This window comes from Trachurus japonicus, chromosome 7 (assembly GCF_045865225.1).
Source record: "Trachurus japonicus isolate A0001 chromosome 7, Traja_1.0".
NCBI classification, from domain to species: domain Eukaryota; kingdom Metazoa; phylum Chordata; class Actinopteri; order Carangiformes; family Carangidae; genus Trachurus; species Trachurus japonicus.
Genome location: NC_140913.1, coordinates 15,473,582 through 15,493,587, shown reverse-complemented (window position 1 = coordinate 15,493,587; position 20,006 = coordinate 15,473,582). Strand labels below are relative to the sequence as shown.

The 20,006-nt window shown below is 45.8% G+C and overlaps 1 protein-coding gene across 1 annotated transcript; it reads right to left on the bottom strand.

The window, feature by feature from the left end:
* Window positions 1–1,785: 1,785 nt before the first annotated feature.
* Window positions 1,786–19,773, bottom strand: sema3b (sema domain, immunoglobulin domain (Ig), short basic domain, secreted, (semaphorin) 3B). Its single transcript, XM_085781440.1, has 18 exons — window positions 19,330–19,773; window positions 14,786–15,164; window positions 12,848–13,005; window positions 12,699–12,761; window positions 11,068–11,187; window positions 10,877–10,970; window positions 10,624–10,743; window positions 9,807–9,949; window positions 9,594–9,708; window positions 8,851–8,920; window positions 8,612–8,756; window positions 7,557–7,776; window positions 7,390–7,481; window positions 7,246–7,287; window positions 6,976–7,133; window positions 6,695–6,750; window positions 5,662–5,801; window positions 1,786–5,571 (listed from the first exon to the last, which is right to left on the bottom strand). The coding sequence occupies exons 2-18, from the start codon at window positions 14,988–14,990 to the stop codon at window positions 5,074–5,076; spliced, it is 2,439 nt and encodes an 812-aa protein (XP_085637566.1). The 5' UTR covers window positions 14,991–15,164; window positions 19,330–19,773; the 3' UTR covers window positions 1,786–5,073.
* Between the last annotated feature and the right edge of the window lie 233 nt (window positions 19,774–20,006).

The following is a 20,006-nucleotide window of genomic DNA, read 5'->3' as shown; positions in this document are numbered from 1 at the left end:
AGTTTTTAATTACAGCGAGGCGTGAGCATTAAAGTTAAACAGAGGATGTTACAGTAAATGAATAACTTTAGAAAGCTGTCTGAACTAGTTGGTTTTAGTAAGATCCTGTTCCCTCTGTTTAAAACTGACCTCTAAAAACAAATGACAGGTTTGTATTTTCCTGATTCAAAGCATCAAATCGTTACACAGTTTAAGAAAATGGACGTGAGGTGAAGATGCAGCAGCTTCAGGTCTTAAACTGATGTGATGAAGTTAAAGTTGTAATGAAATCTGATTTATGATGTTAGTGTCAATTAGTTTGTTACGTATTATAACATAACTGACAGAATAATAATGCCTTCTTTGTTTTGGAGGCTCTTTTGACACAGAGACCACTGCAGACCCCTCTAACACAGAGACCGCTGGAGACCCCTCTACTTTAAGGCCTTTGGGGAACTGGTGTGTTGCCAGTTTGAGTAATATGGACCCAATTTCATTTCCTGTGTTTATGGCTGGTGACCACATACTACGTGTGTGCGTTTGTGTCTGTGAGAATTTGTGTGTGTGTGTGTGTCACTGAATACTTAAACATATGTGAATGTTTTTCATGTGTAAAGGAATGTAAGTGGTCTCTTCTCACTTAGGTGTGTGTGTGTGTGTGTGTGTGTGTACATGATAGACAGGTCATGATGATAGCGGTTTGAAGAATGTGGGTCTGAATGTCAGAGATGGAGACACTGATACAGCGGGAACAAGAGGAGGCTAAGAGAGATGGGGGGAACGGGTGGGGGCATTAATACAGGCATCAACCCTGTGGCTGGAGGGAATCATTAAATTGAGGAATTTCTTCCATTTCTTTTTCTGAAATCACTTTTGTTGAAGTTTAACATCCACATTATTTCTGTTCTAGTACTTAGCTTTTACCCTTTAGCACTTGGCCTTCAGGAAACGGGGGGAACTCTCAGTAATGAATTTAGTAGAAGCCCTGTGTTCTTCCCTCCACACGATGAGAAAACAAGTGACTCCTTCACACCTGGGCTGAACAAGTCCTTCCTGAACAGGAAGTGATGCGTTACCTGACAGGAAGGGATGTGCTTGAACTTAATAATTAATCACTATTAAAGAATAACAACATCTGTGTGAGACAGGAAGTGTGAGTAGTTACTTCAGACGTGTTTTTGTGAACATCCCCCAGTCACTGAGCTGCAGCGTCTGTTCACCTGGTCAGATTATTGTAGATTATTGCAAATGAGAGAGAGGGGGGAGTTCCAGTCGTTGGAACAAGGGACTGTCCTCTGACAACTCTGAACTGTAAAGTAGGAGCCAGTATTGAGGCAATGCTGCCCCCGTGTGGTCAAAACACACATGACATAAAACTAGAAAATTAAACCGTCTAGAGTAGACCAGTGGTTTCCAATCGTTTTTGGTTCATAACCCATTTTGACATCACAAATTTCTGGAGGCCACGCAATCACATGCAGTCCTGCGATTGTGGGGTCGCCGTCAATTAAGATGCGCCAGCTCAGATATTTTATATGCTGCATTTTATTTGAACTTGATTTATATTTGAGAAAGTGAATGTATAGAATACAGTTGTTTAAGACTGTGTGTGGTGTTTTTAATCATAATTTTAGAAAGTAATTTTTTTTTTTCAAATAGACATTGCAGGTGACCTCATTTGAATTCCAGGCGACCCCACATGGGGTCTCGACAAACACTTGTCTAGAATTAATCCTGTAAAAGATGTCATAACTCAGAATATGACTCCTCCTCATCATTATTATATTCAGAGTAACAACACAATGATTTATCTTTAAGTAACTGAATATTTTTATTGTGTTAATCAAAAACAATCTGACTCGACATTTCACAGAGAGAAAGACAGTGAACGCATCACAGCAGCTGCTCCACACAACACATACCTGTACCTGTGCCGGGTATACAGAGCTCTGCTTTCCCCCAAACACATACACACACACATGCGCACATACACACACACACACACACACACATAGGGGTGCGTCACATGGCATGGGATACATCAGGTGCTGATTGGAGGGCTGTGCGAACAACAAAGACTCTGATTGGACACTGTCAGGAAGAGTTTCCCCATTGGCCATTAAGTACAAAAGAGTTGAGGATGAGTTTTTTTCATCAGAACATGAACACAGATGTAAGAAAAATAAATTCCACCACAACACATCAGCTTATCTTTGCACATAAATACACAGGAATAATAATAATATTCAACATTGTGCTTTCTGTCTCTCTCTCGCCACCGTCCGACGCCTCCGCCTCTAACATTGGTCAATCAATAACCAGTCTACATTGGTCATGCAGTTTGAAAAAAGCACAGACAGCGTCTGAAAAGGGAGACTCGTCACGTCTGACATCACGGTGTCAGTCATGTCTCATTAAAGAAGAAGCTCCACTCAGCCAATCAGTGGTCATGTGGTTTAAGTGGCGCATGCACAGACCAACAATATGTCCCACAATTAATCTCTTGATTAATTTTTTTTCTCTGACCCTGAACGTGGCATCAGAGTGCAGAGTGCCCCTTTGACAGAAACACCTGATCAGTTTAAAGAGTTCATTACATCTCTATGAAGAAGGAATATAAATAACAACAATGACTAACCCACTCACAGACCCAATTTGTGCTGCTGCCTCATTCTGATCCGGTCTGGTTTCTGGACTCAGTTCTCTGTGAATTCACCAAAGACAAATGTAGAAGAACATGACAATAAAAATCTGGGATCTTTTTAAAGCCTTTGAGAAATTTTCTGGCAGCAGCACAAATGAGATCCTTCTTATTTTCCACCATAAAAATCAAAACGACTGTAAAACATAAAGTCGTGTTTCATTTAACAGGCCAGTTTCTTTCTTTCTGACTATGATATAATAACATATGGTACCACAGCAGGCTCTTCATCTGAGCCCTACACATGACAGACACTAGGGGGCAGACTACACACACATGTAAACACAGACCAACACACACTTCTTTACACAGAGAGAGAGAGAAGGAAGAATGGTCGTTAGGAAGAGACGACGTCGTTAAGCAGCAAAGTCAGTGACAGTAACGATGTTACACGACATATGACCACATCAGAGAGTGAGGTCAGATCAAAGGGGTTTTTTGCTATCCATAAAATGCATTGTGGGTAGATGAACAGTTTTCTGTACATAGTTGTGTTGATTGAGTCGTCGTGTCATAACATCTGCATATCATCTGCATAACATCTGTATTTATCACAAACAACATTATGCAACAACAGTGTAAAAGAGAAGGAACAAGAAGAAGCACAAAGGAAACTCATAAATATCATGCTAATATATAAACTGTACCGAACTCTTTCTCCTCATCCTTTCATCATCATCATCATCATCATCATCTTTACTGTTATTATTATTATTATTATTGTTATTATTCTGCCTCCCACTCAAACCACCATGTTCTTGATTTGTCTTGAATGTTGATGTAAAACTTTGAACAGAGTCAAATCAAACCAATAATCAATTACTTTGATCATGCTGTTAATTCACCTTCAGTTCTAATGATCAGACGTGTTCAGAGCTAATTAACATCTGTCCAGATGTCATCCAGGTCTCATGTGGACTTCCACTACTGGCATCTTCAACATCTGTAAACATCTGTCAGTGGATCGCAGACGAACCAGCTGTGCATCAACGTGTCATCGCAGGCTCTCCACAGAGTTTGAGTTCAGACATGGAGCCAGTTTGTATCTGACCTGTGACCTCATTAAAGCAGAAGTAAGCGATCCGGTCGTTTTGGCTAACTTCGTGTCAGCCGATGGAGTTAGCAGTCCCCGCCCTCGTCCCTACGTCACCACATTCACGCGCATCCCTTGGCTGCACACACAGAGAGGACCGCCCCTTTATGCCGTTCTCTCTCCTCATTGGATAAAGGTTGTAGGATACAAGGAAAGTTTTCTCCTCGGCTTACAGCAGAGCAGAGTGACTGACAGACCCGTGTTTCAGACCAAACACTCTATGTAAGTGATTGCTGTCGGAAGATATAACCATTTAAGACTTATATTAACACAAACATTCCGCTTACTTCTGCTTTAACAACATTGACTGTGTGTCGTATGGAATCACATGACCAGCGAGCACATTATCAAACTTTACCTAATGTCAGAAGCTAACATGCTCGGCCTAGACCATACGCAATAAACCAGGAGGCTCCGCCCCCCCAGAGGTCAAATCTTATGTCTCCACATGTGAAAACAAACTTCCTGCTTCAGCAACGATGACCTTCGTCCTCCTGCTCCTCTTCGTCAGCAGTGACATTAGAGCGACAGTAGAGTCTCAGTCTCTAGTGGTTCGAACCAGTGAAATAAAACGATCACATCAGACTCACTGTGCATCAGGCTCCGCCCCCTCACGACTGCATCAAGTGACACACACCAACCATGTGACGTGAGATGAATGGAACATGTGCAGCACAGGAAATTAATGATTCATGTGTGTGTGTATGTGTGTGTGTGTGTGTGTTGATGTGTGTGTTTGTGAGAGCATGCCGTGTATGTGCTTCTGTAGTTGCATATAAATAGTGAAGCGTTTCCAGTTAGAGACCATCAGTGTTCCAGTTCACGCCGCTGCACTCGTTCACACCCACAGTCTGTTCACACCTGCTGCTACATGCTAACATCATGTGACGTCATGTGAGGAGGCGTCGGCTGCTCCCTGTACAGTCAAGTGAGTGACAAGTGAGTGAGGCGAGGGGGTGGGGGTCACTCCCACTCCCACACCTGCATCAACACTCAACTATTCTAGTGACCAGTGTAAAGGGATCGTGCAGTAAGGCAGCACATGCAGGGGGGGGGGGGTACCATATAGTGGGGGCATCCATAGGTAAATATACACAATAGAGGAGGTGCCTGTGTGTGTGTGTGTGTGTGTGTGTGTGTGTGTGTGTGTGTGTGTGTGTGTGCCTCTATATATGTGTGTGTGTGTGTGTGTGTGTGTGCGTGTGTGTATGTGTGTGTGGACACCTCCAGGAGTCCTTGGTCTCAGTCTCTTTCTCTCTCTCTGATCAGTTCTTTCCTCCCTCCATCCTCTTCCATGTCGTTACTCCCCCGCACTGCGAGGAGCCCGCGGGTTCGGTTTCCCGTCGTGGGTCCGGCGGTTCCTCCCCTTCCTGATCTCCTGGAGATGTTTCCACTTCTTGTTGGCCGGGCGGACAGCCGGGCCCAGAGGAGGGACGTCCTTCCCTGGGGCGGGAAACTGCTTGTCTTGGTCGGCGGCCCCGTTCTTGCGCGCCCACACCTGCTCACAGATCTGGTCGACGGTGTTCAGGTTGGGGTGGTCCACCAGCTGCATGAAGTCCCGGTACCAAAGCTTCTGATTGGTCATCGGGGGTCCACTACGGGGGTGCGCGGGGGCGTCAGAGGGAAGATTTGAGACAGAGGAGGACGTTGATGGTACAACCTCCAAGGTGATGCTGAGTAAGGTCTGGGTGAAGCCGTGCTCCATGGCGTGGCACTCGTAGACACCGACGTCTCTCTTCAGGACTCGGCGAATCAGAAGGCCTCTGTCGGTCTGCAGGACGCGGTCGTCCAGACGCACCTGGAGAACAGCGGAGAGATTCAAGTATTACGCTTTCATGATAAGGAAGTGAAGACTGTCAGTCGAGGTCACGTCTCCTCAGCCTCTCACCTCCTCGCGCGGGTTCTGTGGCTGTTTCTGGAAGGTCCAGGTGACTCTGGCCTGGAGGGACTTGGGGATGCACTCCAAGAATGTGCTGCTGCTCTCCACTCCATACAGCTTCCTCTCTGCCACGCGGTGCTTATGGTGGTCTGCAGAGGGCAGCAGAGGAAAAGACAAGAGGCTGAAGCTCAGAGTGGGCTCTCAGGAACAGGATGGAAAAACGAGGAGAGACAAGAAGAGACAGGAAAGAGGAAAAAAGAGGGAGGGAGACAAGAAGAATAAAGAAAGGACAGAGGGAGGATAGAGGGAGGACAGAGGGCAACGTGTGACAGTTCACCACATACACGTCCCTTTATCTTTAAACTAGCTCACTCCAGTCTCGTGAGTAAATGTATTGTAAATGTATTGTCATACATAAAATATGTAACCACATCAGTTCTCTACATGAATCAGAATAAAACAACGATCAGTGATTACTGACATCATGATAAGAATCTGTGCGTGTCTGTGTTTTGTGTTTGAGCCGTCGGTCATGTGTCTTATCAGAGACTTTTATTGTGACGCAGCAGCTGAGCTCACAGTGAGTGACACGATCACAGCTTCTCTGACAGAGAACAGACTCTGGATCAGGATGTGATGTCTTGGGCTACGCCTGATTCACTGCTGCAGAACAAAAGCACACAGAAGCTGCTATTGTGGTCGAGCAGGACAGAGGTCACCGGAGGTCACGGCAGGGGGACGTGGGACAGTGAGACATCACAGACCAAGAGTCTCTGTGAGACTTTGTCTTTGTTCAACACAAAGTCCTGTAAATAGACGGATCCAACAGGTGGAGATTTACTGATGCACCATAATGTGATGATGGTGTGATTGATGTCTTGGATGTGATGGCTGTGTTTGACAGATTAACTTTCCATGTGAGAGATTTGACTCAAATACCTGTAACTGTTGGAAGATGCAACAATGAAGAATGTATAACAACCAGGTAAGTTATACCTGTTGCTGTAATAGCAACACATTTTATAAACACAGTGAATCTCACCTCCAGAGCAGAGAGTGTTGGGGTCTCCGTTCCTCACGTCCTGGCGACGGAAACGTCTGAAACATTGTTAAACCATTAGGATTTGTGTTTTCGTAGTTTCATTGTTTTGTGATGTGGGGATGAACGTTAATGTGTCAGCCACTATTACTGTCACTATCACCATCACTCTCACTATTGTTGTCACTGTCATTGTCACTTTTACTGTCACTGTCTCTATCACTGTCACTTTCACTAACATTTTCACCACTGTCACTTTCTCAGTCACAGTCACTATCAGTCACCTCTTGGTGTTGGGCAGGTAGCGAGTGCACGATGTTCCATCCCAGGCACAGTACGGGTCTCTGGCCAGACAGCACTCAGCGCACGCCCTTCCGTACACACTGCAGCGATGCAGGGGAACCTGAGCGAGGCCGGTGGCTGAGCCGACGTAGAGCTGCTGCTACAAAGACACAGAAGGACAAGTTTCAGACTGTGTCCCAATCAGACTGTAATTGTGTCCTCATTACATTTTCACGTTAGCTGCCGAAAGAGTTCAGGAACCAGGTTCTTACCCGTTTTGAGGATATTTGCATGTTGATGATGGATGACGCATCCTGAGAGACAGAGGACATATAGTTTGTTAGTTTCCAAACTGTGTTATTATCAAAGACAAGTGAGCAAATCTGTGAGAGCTGCTGATGTCTCTCTAATCTTACTTTGAAGACCTCCAGCTCCTCCAGCAGAAGCTCTTCCATGTTATTCCAGCTCTCCTTGGGGACGTTGATCACCTTCAGTACTGTCCCTTTGTCTGAGACAACAGATGCCTTTCAGTATGTTTCACTGTTATTGTGTTTAAATGAGCAGGAAACAGTTGGACACTCACCTGTTCCTATAAACATGACGTCGTACTGTCCATCGGCGGCGTTCACTCTGTCCACAGCGATTTGGGTGAAGCTGTAGTCCACGTTTGTCCTGACGAAGACAGGCCGCCGGCTCATCGGGTACACTGGGTTGTACATAAGAGGGTGGTGACGGGCGAACTGGATCACATCATCTGGGAAACCCTTTGTAGACTCAAAGCTGCCGAACGTCTTACTGGGACACTGAGGGAGGGAAACAAAACTATAAAAAACTATTGATCAAAGATCTTCACAACAGCAGCTAACAGCTGATGGCTGCTGTTCCATATCAGAGACAGATTCCTCTGTTTGTTCACCACAAAGATGGTTCGAATTATTACTATTATTATTATGATTGACTGAAACACTGTGTTTTTACTCCCTGTCTCTAAAGTTTGGGTTAGCTTGTTACAATATGTGATTAATGATAATAAAGTAACACAGTCGCACTTTCTCTTGCTCTGATAAGTTCTGGTGGTTTTATGATGTGTGAGGTGATGATGTGTGAGAGCCAGTTCACTATCGGCCAAACACAGAAGCAAAGTAACACAAAGGAGACTGTTGTTGTTCTGTGGTTGGAACAGCTGAAGCTCTGCAGAACAAACCTGCTGAGCTCAGCACCGCACGCTGAGGAGTCCAGTCTGATATCAACCACAGACACTGAATACTGTACAGTACGTGTGGCCTCATCACATAGAGGGCTATCATTTGTTCAGTCAGAGCAGTGAGATGCAGAGCCTCACAGAGAAACAAACAGATTGACTGTCCCACTAGAAAAATAATAACAGGACCATCACAAAAAGCTGTCATCATCATAGGATTGATTATTACCGATTATTATCACTATTATCATGGATGCATTGCTATGCACACAAGTTAAAGGTGGTTCACAGTTGTTCATCATCATTGTAAAATAAAGTTATAAACTTGATTCTATTAGTTGATGCAAAATCTGAATGGGCAAAGTCACTCTTGCACACGTGATTATTACAGTGTAATTGTTAGCCATGTTCTTCTACACGTGATGTGGTTAACGTACCATTCCCGGGCGTGGGTACGGGACCTTTCCCTGGAATGGGACCCACTGGTAGTTGGGCCCCTCTTTGTGAGCAAAGGGCCCCAGGAAGGCCCTCCGGATGTCATTCATAGAGTAGAGACACACTGCCGAGCCTTTAAATACACTGCTGCTGGCACATGGAGAGACGGGTTAGAGATAACAACACACACACACACACACACACACACACACACACACAGACAAAATGTGTGGACTCTGACCTGGACGTGGAGAAGATGGTGTACACCAGAGGATTCTTTCTGTCCCTCGTCTGCAGCAGGAACACATCGCCTGCAGACACACACACACCACACACACACCACACACACACACCCACTCAGGTCAGGTCAAAAGGTTGAGACAAAGACAAACAGCCTGTGGACATGTCCAACTGTTTCTAAAGGTTGTGACCTTCAGACCTAAATCACTGCAGCTTCCTCCTGATTTAGACTCAGTCACAGGTTTTTACTTCTGTTGGTTTGTTTCAGTTTAACGGCTCCAAACAGCATCAACTTATCATTATTAATAATAAAGAACGGAATTGTTTTTATTATTTCAGCTGCTCACAGCAACACGTCTCTGCATAAACACAGGTCAGAACGCAACTGTGATGGACAGATGTGTCCTCAGGTGGATTCTGAGTCTTGACTTGTTTCAACACATTGTTCACCTTTGGCCTTTGGGTCACAGACCAGCTCACTGACCATCAGAGATCAATCAGAGATACATGTGGAGAGTTTCTTCAGATGTGAGACATACTGGGTTTGCTTAGCATGGTCACTGCTTAACTAGTCATGCTACAGAAACACACACACGTTTGATATGACACACTACACACATTTAACATTTGTTTAATATTTATAGTTCAAAGATCAGATTCAGTTTTGTTTTTTTTTGCCTCCTAACCCTAACCCTTATGTCCCAGCCCTTGATTCAGTGTGTCCTTCCGGCATGGTGAACTTACGCAGCTCATCAAAGTAGGTGTCACTGCCATCAGCTCCCGGCACCGAGCAGATGAGGCGGGTCTTGAGAAACGTGGTCCACTTGTTGACCAGACTGCGCTGGCCACCCATGTCATTCTGGGTCAAGACACAAATGTTACATGTTACATACGATCAGGACTCTTAACTACTCTAAGAACTTTAAAACAGTGAAGTGGACATTGTAGCCATCTCACCCTGCAGAGCTGCCCGATGCGAGAGTATGTGGACTTCCCCAGACCCTGACCCTCCACTGCCGTCTCTCGGAAGAAGAAGAAGATCTTATCGTCGTCAGGGTTCTCGCTCTCAGGAACCCAGAAGGAACCAACAAACTTTGGCTCTGATAAAACAAAGAGGAACAAGGGTTATACAGACACATTCACACACACAAACTCTCTCACACACACTCACCATTAGGGGTGGGAGAAAAAATCGATTCACATAAGTATCGCGATATTTTTTGACGATTTTTAAATTGATTTTTTTTTCAAAAACTTTTTTTTTTTTTTTATTGTGCAATGAGCATTTGTTCGCCTTTTTTACATACAGAGAGTCCCGATTTTGAAAAGGATTTAAGTTCACTTTATAATGGAGTATGTTCATTTATAGGCTCCTACAGTATTTGTGTGCAGATAAATGTTAAAATGTAGCAGTTTACCTCTATATCTCATTTTGTCAGAAAGGTTTCAGAAGCCTGTTTTTTCTATACGCTTTTATTTTTGCCTCTTTTATGCAGTCCAGGCTTTTGAAAAGAGAGTAAACATATATATTGCTGCTGAACAAATCTTAAAAACTGACTTACTTACATGATGTGTATTTTATGGGGAAATATGGTTCCTGGAATAGTCTGTAGACAATCATAATCATTCAACTGTTTCACTGGTGTTAAAAATGCAGACTAAAAATCGAGAAAATCGGCAATATCGTAGAATCGCAATTTAAATCAAATCGGCATCCCAAAAATCGTAGAAGAATCAAATCGGGAGAAAAGCATATCATCCCAGCCCTACTCACCATTGAGCCAACGTGAGTCGTGCTGCTCGGTCCGGATCGAGGGGCGTCTGCCCAGACTTCTGAAGATGGTGAAGTCACGGCCCATCAGGTCTGTGGCCACGCCCGCATACAGTTCGTCACCTAGGAGACAAAATTGATCAATAGCTCATCAATTAGTCTTGAACACTTGGATGCTGACTCCTGATCTGATGCTGATCCAGTCTGACCCAGCTTTGATTTGACAGAACCTGATTAGAGGTTAAAGGTCAGTTACCGACAAGCACAGAGGCAGCGTTGTGACGAGGGTCATACGGACTCTTCCCCTTCCCGTCCTCCACTTTAGACGGGTCGATCCGGAACACGTGGTCCTGGTGGACGGAGAGGGAGTGAGACCAGATGTAAGGTCAGGGAGTTGGATTTGATGATGTGTTCAGTGACTATAGGGATAGGGGATGTGTTCCTCACCTCCATCCTGTTTCCCACCTCCACGAAGGCACAGGTCGGGTGGAAGGCTCCAGTCCCACAGGCGTACAAGTGAGTGCGATTGTAGTGGTGAACGATCTTCACGTAGTTCACACAGTCAGACTGGCACATGTACACAAAGACACACACACAACAAGGTAAGTTTCGCCATAATGCACACAGGGAAAACATTCCTGCATGGAAACATTCTTTTCACATGTCCTGCATTATATACACCAAGGAAAACACTGACACACACACACATACACACACACACACGGTCCCCTCGGTGCATTAGAACAAAGGCAGGTCTTTGAGCCTTTGAAACGTGTTAGAGCTGGAGATGTTGGTGTATGAGGTTTCAGTGTGTGTGTGGGTGTGTGTGTGTGTGTGTGTGCGCTAGCCTAGCGCATATGTGAAGGTGTTCAACCAATCTGAGCTGATTAAGCCGTTAACAAACACAGGGGACCCCTGTTTCCCACGACAGAGGAGGGAACACACACACATACACACACACACACACACACACACACACACATACCACGTTCCCCTCTGAAACTCACACTGCCAATTTCCAGTCTGTGTTTTTGTGTGAGGGAGTCAGTGGTTTGACCAAGTCAAGTCTTTGATGTAACAAAAGAGAAAGAAAAGGAAGGAGAGAGAGGGTGAATGCGTGTGTGTGTGTGTGTTGAAGGGTTCACTGGCTGACCTTTGACCCACTGGCTCATTAGTAGAAACAGTGAAGCTCTATTGTTCTGTTGTGAACATCTCTTCACTCTGTAGTAGATGATTAACCTGCTGCATTCGCTGTCCCGTCCTGCATCTGCCTCTGTCCCCTGTCCGCTGTCTGTCCTCTGTCCTATTTGTTAGAATCTGCTGTTTCTTGAATCTACCAGGCTAAACAGACATTAATCCGTCTGATGATGAAGATCTGAGAGACTGTAAGAACATGAGAACCCTTTGGTTCCTATAGAGTAAATAAAACACTCTGAGAAGCACACTGGTGTATAATTGAGGTCAACGATCTGAGGTCGGCGACTCGGCTCAGTTCTCGGACTGAAGAAGAAGAAGGAGTGTTTAACAACGAAAAGAGCAGCAACGCAACCACACACACACACACACACACACACACAGGCACTCAGACAGACTCCTGGTCAGGTGAAACTGGAGCCTGGAGTTCTGTATGAATAGAGCTCGTTGTCTGCTACAGCTGTAATCACATTGATGAAGGGTTTGTTTTACACACACACACACACACACGCACACGCACACACACAGATATATAAAGTTAGCTAATAGTTTGTGATGTAACCTTGGGTGGTCTATACAGGCTCATGGTCAGTGCAGTGTGTTAGTGTTTCTGTGTGTGTTGTAGGTGTGACCTTGTGGGACATTGAAGACACTGTCTCACCACAGGTCCAGGACCGGCTCCACCCGACTTACATGATGTCAGTGTGTGAGGGCGGAGCTTCTGTCTCATGACGACTCCCATGATCCCAGTGGAGAAAAAGGTGCCATTGTACAATTTCCTCCTCAGTCCTTCCATTTAACTATGCGTTCAGCGTCTGTCTGTCTCTACCTGTCTGATCAGTCATCAGGGAGGTGAGGATGTGAGAAGTGATGAAGAGACTCACCGTGATGTCTTTTCCCGCCCAGTTACACTCCTCCCTCCAGTCGACGGGCGCCGGCCAATAGATCTGCAACAACATGTACTCATGACAGGTGCCACTATGCAGTTTACTCCACAAATCCTGACGGTTGATTGATGGAGCTTCTGACCAACCTTGTGCTCCTGCTTGGCGATGTTGTCCAGTGAGAGTGACAGCAGGAAGTTCTTGGCCCCGACGAAGAGACGTCCTCTTTCCTCATCCAGCAGCAGAGCACTGAAGCAGCAGGAACGTTCCAGCTCGAAGCGCCGGACACCGTGGAACTGCTGCAGCTCTGAAAGACACAGGAGGACAGTGAGACAGAGGACACACAGCTGGTGGACAATGTGTGTTCTCTGTCTGTCGATGAACGTACAGAGACACTGAGCAATGTCTCGAACACAGAATCTTTGTCTCCATTTTGTACAAATGAACATCCTCCTGTGTAAGTGACAAATGGTTTGATCTTGTTATGCCCACGTCGCCTGGTCGAGAGGCTTTAACAGACTGAACAACGAGGGACCACGTGACCCGGATGTCAACACCAAAACCACCTGAGGTCAGAAGATCCAGATCAGCTCATCGGGGCAGTAACGAGTCATGGGGCTGATCGAGAAGATAATTGTTTAATTTTAGTGTTTAGATGTCGACTGTAAGTCCTAAGGCCAGGCACGGTCCGGACTAATTTCTGGGACAGTAATGGACTGGTTTCAATGGAAAAACTGAGCATTGTTGCAGTTTCCAAACTATTGTGGGGGAACAGTCCAGGAAAATCAACCCCCACCCCCACACCCCCTTAAACCCAGAGACACACAGGACCAGGACTTTATTAGTCTTCCATTGTTCTTATTTGAATTTATGACTTTAATTTAGGGTCTGACGCCGCCCAGCTTCCTGCATGACATCAGAGACCTCAGGCCTCCTCCTTGTTTTATTTTCATCAGCTGATACATTCATGTTGAGTTCACTTCCACCCAGGCCACAATTAAACCCACAGAAGAAGAGTATTAGACATTCAACAAATTAAACTGCAAGACATCTAAGTGAATCCAAATGTTTGTTGTCTCTTCTCAGTGTGTTCACGAGTTACTCTCACAACAAACGGGCAACTCACGCACACACACTAGTCTCCACCCACTGTGAGCGATCACTGCCTTTATAACCAGCTCCATCTAATGTGTTACACCGTAACACACAATGCTCAACACACATGATATGAGCCTATTATTGTGGAACAAACTGATTTATAACTAACTAATTAGTACAATTTAAATATACATGAAATGTATACAAATTGAATTAAAAATACTTAAGTTCTATTTTAATTCATATATACTGTAAACAAACAAGGACAAAATTTGCAAGTTTAGAGACATGCTAACTTGTAGCATGTAATGGTAATATTTAACATGAAGATAGTCTTTCATTGAATGTTATGTGAGTGCTAACATTGCTAACAGCAAACAGACCAGCTGATACACTGGGATAGTTAGTTGTTAATGACTTAAACCAGCTTCCTGGGACCTGAAGCCTGGCGTCCAGGGTTGTTCTAATTGTTAATTGTTATGAAAGATGTTAATTGATTGTGAACTGTAAATGACTCCCATTAGCCAATTGTACGCTACAACTGAATTCTGGTTAACAGTCAGCCGCTGTTGTTCAGACCTGCTGGATAAATAAAATCCTATTTCAGAGATGTATCAGCTCATCTTTTCGTCCTTCATGTGTCAACAAACTAAAATATTCTGCTCTTCCCTACCCCCCTCCCAACAATCCTCCCTTCACACACACACACACACACACACACACCCCGACCTTCAGCTGTATTACAGAAGAACCAATCTCAGCTGGGCAGACGCCTTCACTCGCTCGTGTCCTTGGTGAGTTTCAGTGATGGAACACATCCATGTGTGTGTGTGTGTGTGTGTGTGTGACAGCATCTGTTTGTGGCCGTGAATCACAGCTACCACAAATTACGCCTGGCTACTGTTCAAGACTGTTCACTGTAAAAAAAGGACATAACGGAATCACATAAAGCAGAGAAAGTGTGCATGCGCGCACACTTTGGATCTTACCTTTGTACGAGAGCTTCATGCGTGGTGATGAGGAGGAGGAGGAGGAGGAAGAAGAGGAGGAAGAGGAGGAGGAGGAGGAGGAGGAAGATGAAGACGAGGTGCGGGTCATGGTGCTGGAGGAGGCGTGGGCGGCAGCCAGACCCAGCAGGAGCAGAGAGCTGCAGGTGACCATCATGGCCACCATCATCATCATCATGGTCATCATGTTGAAACAGAAACTGTGCAGAGGATTTAGAGAGAGAATCGCCGCTGCTCCTTCTGGTCCAGTTCAGCCCAGTCGGTCCACTCGCCCCCGGACTGGTTTGATTCTGCTTCGAACTGGTGTTAATGAGTCTCAGCGATCAGAGCTCGGCTGCTGGATCCACACAGGAACACACACCTGGAAACACAGACAGTTTTAAAAATGGACCCTAAAAGTACACACACACACACATACACACACACACAGGTCTGAGGTATATTTAGAGCCAGGCTGTTACTGCCTCCAATGTGGCAACAGCTCTAAAGTATAATCTCCTCAAATTACATCAACACTCAGAGAGAGTACACACACACACACACACACACACACACACACACACACGTACACACCATAGAAGAAGACAGTGGATGTGAACAGACTGATTGTATAATCACATTCACACTGCAGCAGATCGACAAGTTGTTCAAAGTTTCACACTGTTGTTCTTTATAGTGTGTGTGTGTTGCCTCAGCAGCAGCAGCAGCAGCAGCACCAATGAGGTCAGTGTTTATAAGCCTTCATGTATGAGAGCAGTGTGTTGTAAAGAAACACACACACGCGCGCGCGCGTACACACCTCTGTGTGTCGGGACTTTGGACCCAGCAGAACAATAAAGTCTTTGAGTGGAAACAGTCCGACACCTCCCTCAGTGAGGAGCTTCTCTTTCTTTTCACTTTCAGTCTGTTTCTCCACCTTCATCCTCCTCCTCCTCACCTCAGATCATCAGAGTGAAGATGAGTCTGCGATCTGTCAGCCTCTGTTGATGAATAGCACTTATGATCATTTTTCTTTATAATTCAACCCACAGGCTCCAGAGCAGCTACTAAAGCTAAGTGAAGCTGATTCTCAAATTGTCCCAAGTCTGAATCACAGACTGTTAATGAAGATGGGCGACACTTCTGTGACTCAGAAAGAGCCGCTCCACCTTCAACATCTAGGTAGCGCATGACACCCCCAAGGCCCCAGCAAATGCTTCGTAGCAGATATACACACCTAGCCTCGTAAACCAGCCGCTCCCGGAAATGCAATTCATTTTATTTCTGAGGGAGAGTCTGGCCTCATCCCCGTTGTAAGCGTTTGGGGTGGGCGGGAGCTGGGCGGGAGTAGTAGCGTTGGCAGACAACCCCATTCAACCAATCAGCAAGTTGGTGTAGTGACGGGGCTTTGCACCAGTCGGTCCCTGATTGGCCAACGCGCTGTGTCAATCACAGCGGCGACGCTGATTGGCTCGGCCTTCTGAGGGTTTCAGGCCAAACGCTTACAACGGGGATGAGGCCAGACTCTCCCTCAGAAATGATATGAATTGCATTTCCGGGAGCGGCTGGTTTACGAGGCTAATACACACCCAGCGGCCCCGCCCTCTATCCGCCATATCTTTAGTGGTCAATAAAGTGTAAACAAGTGAGTTTTATAAACAGTCACCATGAAGGAGGATTACCATAGAGATTGTTTTGGTACCGGGCTGTAAATATGTTTATTTCTGCTGTAAAGTTAGACATTTTAACATGGGAGTCTATGGGGACTGACTCACTGTTGGAGACACACTCTAGTGGTCAGTAGAGGAACTGCAGCTTCTGGTTTCAGGTGCACGCAAGCTGGAAATGTTCTGACTCCCTGTTACTGTCACAGCTGCTACCCATTGAGGCTCCTCACACGCACGCACGCACGCACGCACGCACGCACGCACGCACACACGCACACACACACACACACACACACACACACACACACACACAGTAGCAAGGGGCCTTGTGTTGCACTAATGATGGAATCCACAGTCCAAGCCCAGAACTCATAACTCTCCATCCTGACCTGATACAACTTTACTTCCAGAGGCTGAAGAGATCACTGCTAATCACACACACACACACACACACACACACAGTTTGGTGAATAATGGAGCTACTGAGGCGTGGAGACAGGAGAGGAGGCCACAACAGGAACACACACTCCCACATAGTCTGCACACATTGACACACACAAACACTGACATGCATGCATACACGTTTGTAAAGTCCTTGTCTAATAAATTCACATTTATCCCCTTCAATGTCAAGCAAGTGATTACATCTGCAAAAACTATTCATAAATCTAGAGAGAGAGAGAGTGTGTGCGTGCGTGCGTGTGTGTGTGCGTGCATGTGTGTGTGACTGCGCATGCACACGTGTGCGTCTGTGTGTTCTCAAGGTTCTAAGCTGGGACGCTGCAGTATATTCCAGGACGGACGTCAGTGCTCTCGTCAACTGCAGGTCCATGACACACTAACAGACAAACACACTCTCACACACACACTAACAATTCACATCACGGTCTCTGAGTGACAGGAGCAGCAGTGAAGCTCCTGTCGGATGCTATAAAAGGAACGAGTGTCCCATTGTTCCTCTGAGTCTCCCCAAGCTGAGTGTTGTGTGTGTTTTGTGTGTGTGTCTTCTTTTTAAATCTGCCATTATGACTTGAAGACAGCATTATTGTATCTCACACATCCTGTCTTCTCATCCCATAGCCTCAGTGGATGTACGCACATCACACACACACATGCACACACACACACACACTCTATAATGCATCTTAATAAAAAGCAGTGGGAGCTGCTGACACTTAGACTCAGTTCAGCATCAACAGACACAGAACAACAGCAAATTCAAAATAAAAGAAAAGACAGAGAGAGTCTTTGGGGGTGGAGGGGGGCATCCTGTCAAAAACCAGCAGCCTAAATAGAGACGGGTAGACAAAGAGCTCCGCCTCCAGGGTGAGAGGCTTTTCAGAGCGAGGTTAGAGTGCAGAGTGCATTCCTACAGTACAGCCATGATGACTGAATGGATATGAGCAGGTTAACCTGTGGCCCTTCCCACCACAGATTAGACGGAAGGGGGACTCACAGAGATAAACAGCTAGAGTCAAAGAGTGGAAACAAGAGACAGTGGAAAAGTAGCGGAGGAGAAGAAGAGGAGAGGAAAAGAAATAATGAGGCAAAGGACAGAGGAAGGTGGAGAAAGAAACTGTAAGAAAGGGCAAATTAGGGCGAGAGAAAGAAAGAAGAGAGGAGGAGGCGGGGAAGGGGAAGGGGAAGGAAAAGACAAAGATGTGAAAGAGGAGGAAAAAGAAAGTGGAGGGAAAGATTCAGATGTAACACCAGTTCAGCCCTGCAGCAGCAACAGTCCCGGAGAGAGAGAGAATAGAGGGGGGGGAAGAGGGGGAGGAGAGAAAATGAGCGAGAGGTGATGGAGAGAAAGGAGCTGATTGTTTCGCCTGCAGAGAGAAAAGAGTTTCTCTGGCCTGAGACCAACAAGTCTGAGCCTCTGAGACGAAGAACGAGGGATGACGAGAAAAAATGGGGGGGGGGTCACAGCTTTATAAAATGAGGTGGAGGATCATGAACCAGAGGGGGAGTGAGGAGGAGGAGGAGGAGGAGGAAGCATTATTCTGAGACACAAAGTCATTATAATAATTGTATGTCAGTGTGTGTGTGTGTGTGTGTGTGTGTGTGTTAATGAACATTAACCAACGCTGAGGTTGTCACAGCTTCATCCTCAAAATAATGAAATACCTGAACGAGGAAGAGGAGGAGGAAGGAGGAAGGAGGGAGCAGCAGTATCCAACAGACTCACCTGTGGTGTTATTGTGTGAGAGAATAAGAGAAGTTGAGAAGGTGGAGGTGATTTTTGTCAGTCACAACGTCACACAACTGTTATTTATGTTGTGAGGTGGACCTTCAGACTGTGACACCACACAACGTGAACACACACATACACAGCAGCAGCTAACTCTGACAGACTCTTGGTGCGGCAGCTCAGCTCAGCTTCAGCAGGTTCAACTTGAGCCTCAGCTTCAGCAGCTTCAGGCTCAGTTCAGCATTAGCAGTTTCAACTTCAATTTCAGCTTCAGCTTCAGCAGTTTCAGCCTCATTTCAGCTTTAGCTTCAGCATCTTAAATTTCAGCTTCAGTAGCTTTAGTAGCTTCAGCCACAGTTCAGCTTCAGCTTCAGCAGTTTCAACTTCAGCTTCAGCAGCCTCAGCCACAGTTCAGCTTCAGTCTCAGTTCAGCTTCAGCTTTTTAGCAGCTTCAGAAGCTTCATCAGCTTCAACTTCAACTTCAGCAGCTTTAGTAATGTTAGTAACTTTAGCAGCTTCAGCAGCGTGTGAATTGGCAGCTCATGTGGACGGTTTCCCAACCACAGAGATGTCATTAACACACTAATCAAACTGATCAAAGTCTGAAATGATTAAACCTCTCTGAGATCACTTCTTTGTGTCAGCTGATCACACACCTGAAACCTCACAATATCATCAGCAGAGAAACTCACCTGTCCATCTGTTTCCACAGAAACTAATTCCCAAAAAGTTCAGAGCATTCCTGAGACAGCGCTGACCGCTTCCATAGTAACTGTCCTGCTGTTTAACCTCTGATAATTTGATCCACAGAGTCCAGACATCCTCAGAACAAGTCCCCCCACAGGTAGTCCAGAGACGGAGACAGCAGCAAAAGACGTCCACAGTACGTCCTCAATACGTCCACAGTCACAGAGACGTCCTGCAGCAGCACTGAGAGCTGTGTGTTCCTGTCTGATCCACAGCTACACTGAGCTCCACTTAGAAAAACACACAACTGCTCTTCACACACACACGCCACGAGTTCACACACACAGAGCGAGAGAGAGAGAGAGAGAGAGGGAGGGAGTTCACAGGAGCTGAGAGTCGAAGTGCTCAAAGGGCGAGCAGGCAGGAATAATGGACTTAATTCAAGAGGGGAGAGAGAGAGAGGAAGAGAGGGAGGAGAGAGGGAGGGGTTGAGGAGAGGAGGGAAAGGTGGGAGGTAAGAGGAGGGGAAAAGGGGAGGGGCCTGTGCTGCCTACTGTGTTAGTGTGCCTGAAACACTGCGTTTCTTGGTCGTTATGATCATGATGACGTTCACACCTGGGTCACATGACTCTGCAAAAGTCTCAGGTATAAATCAGCCCCGGCTGCAACAGTGATGTCATTC

What these genes read in the sequence shown, in the direction of transcription:
- sema3b (XM_085781440.1), bottom strand. Translation starts at nt 14,990, where the DNA reads ATGATGACCATGATGATGATGATGGTGGCCATGATGGTCACCTGCAGC. An exon ending in GGGCGGGAAAAGACATCACG is followed by an intron (nt 11,188 to 12,698) that starts GTGAGTCTCTTC and finishes TACATGTGCCAG; the next exon opens with TCTGACTGTGTGAACTACGT. An exon ending in CAACACTCTCTGCTCTGGAG is followed by an intron (nt 5,802 to 6,694) that starts GTGAGATTCACT and finishes TGCCCTCTGCAG; the next exon opens with ACCACCATAAGCACCGCGTG.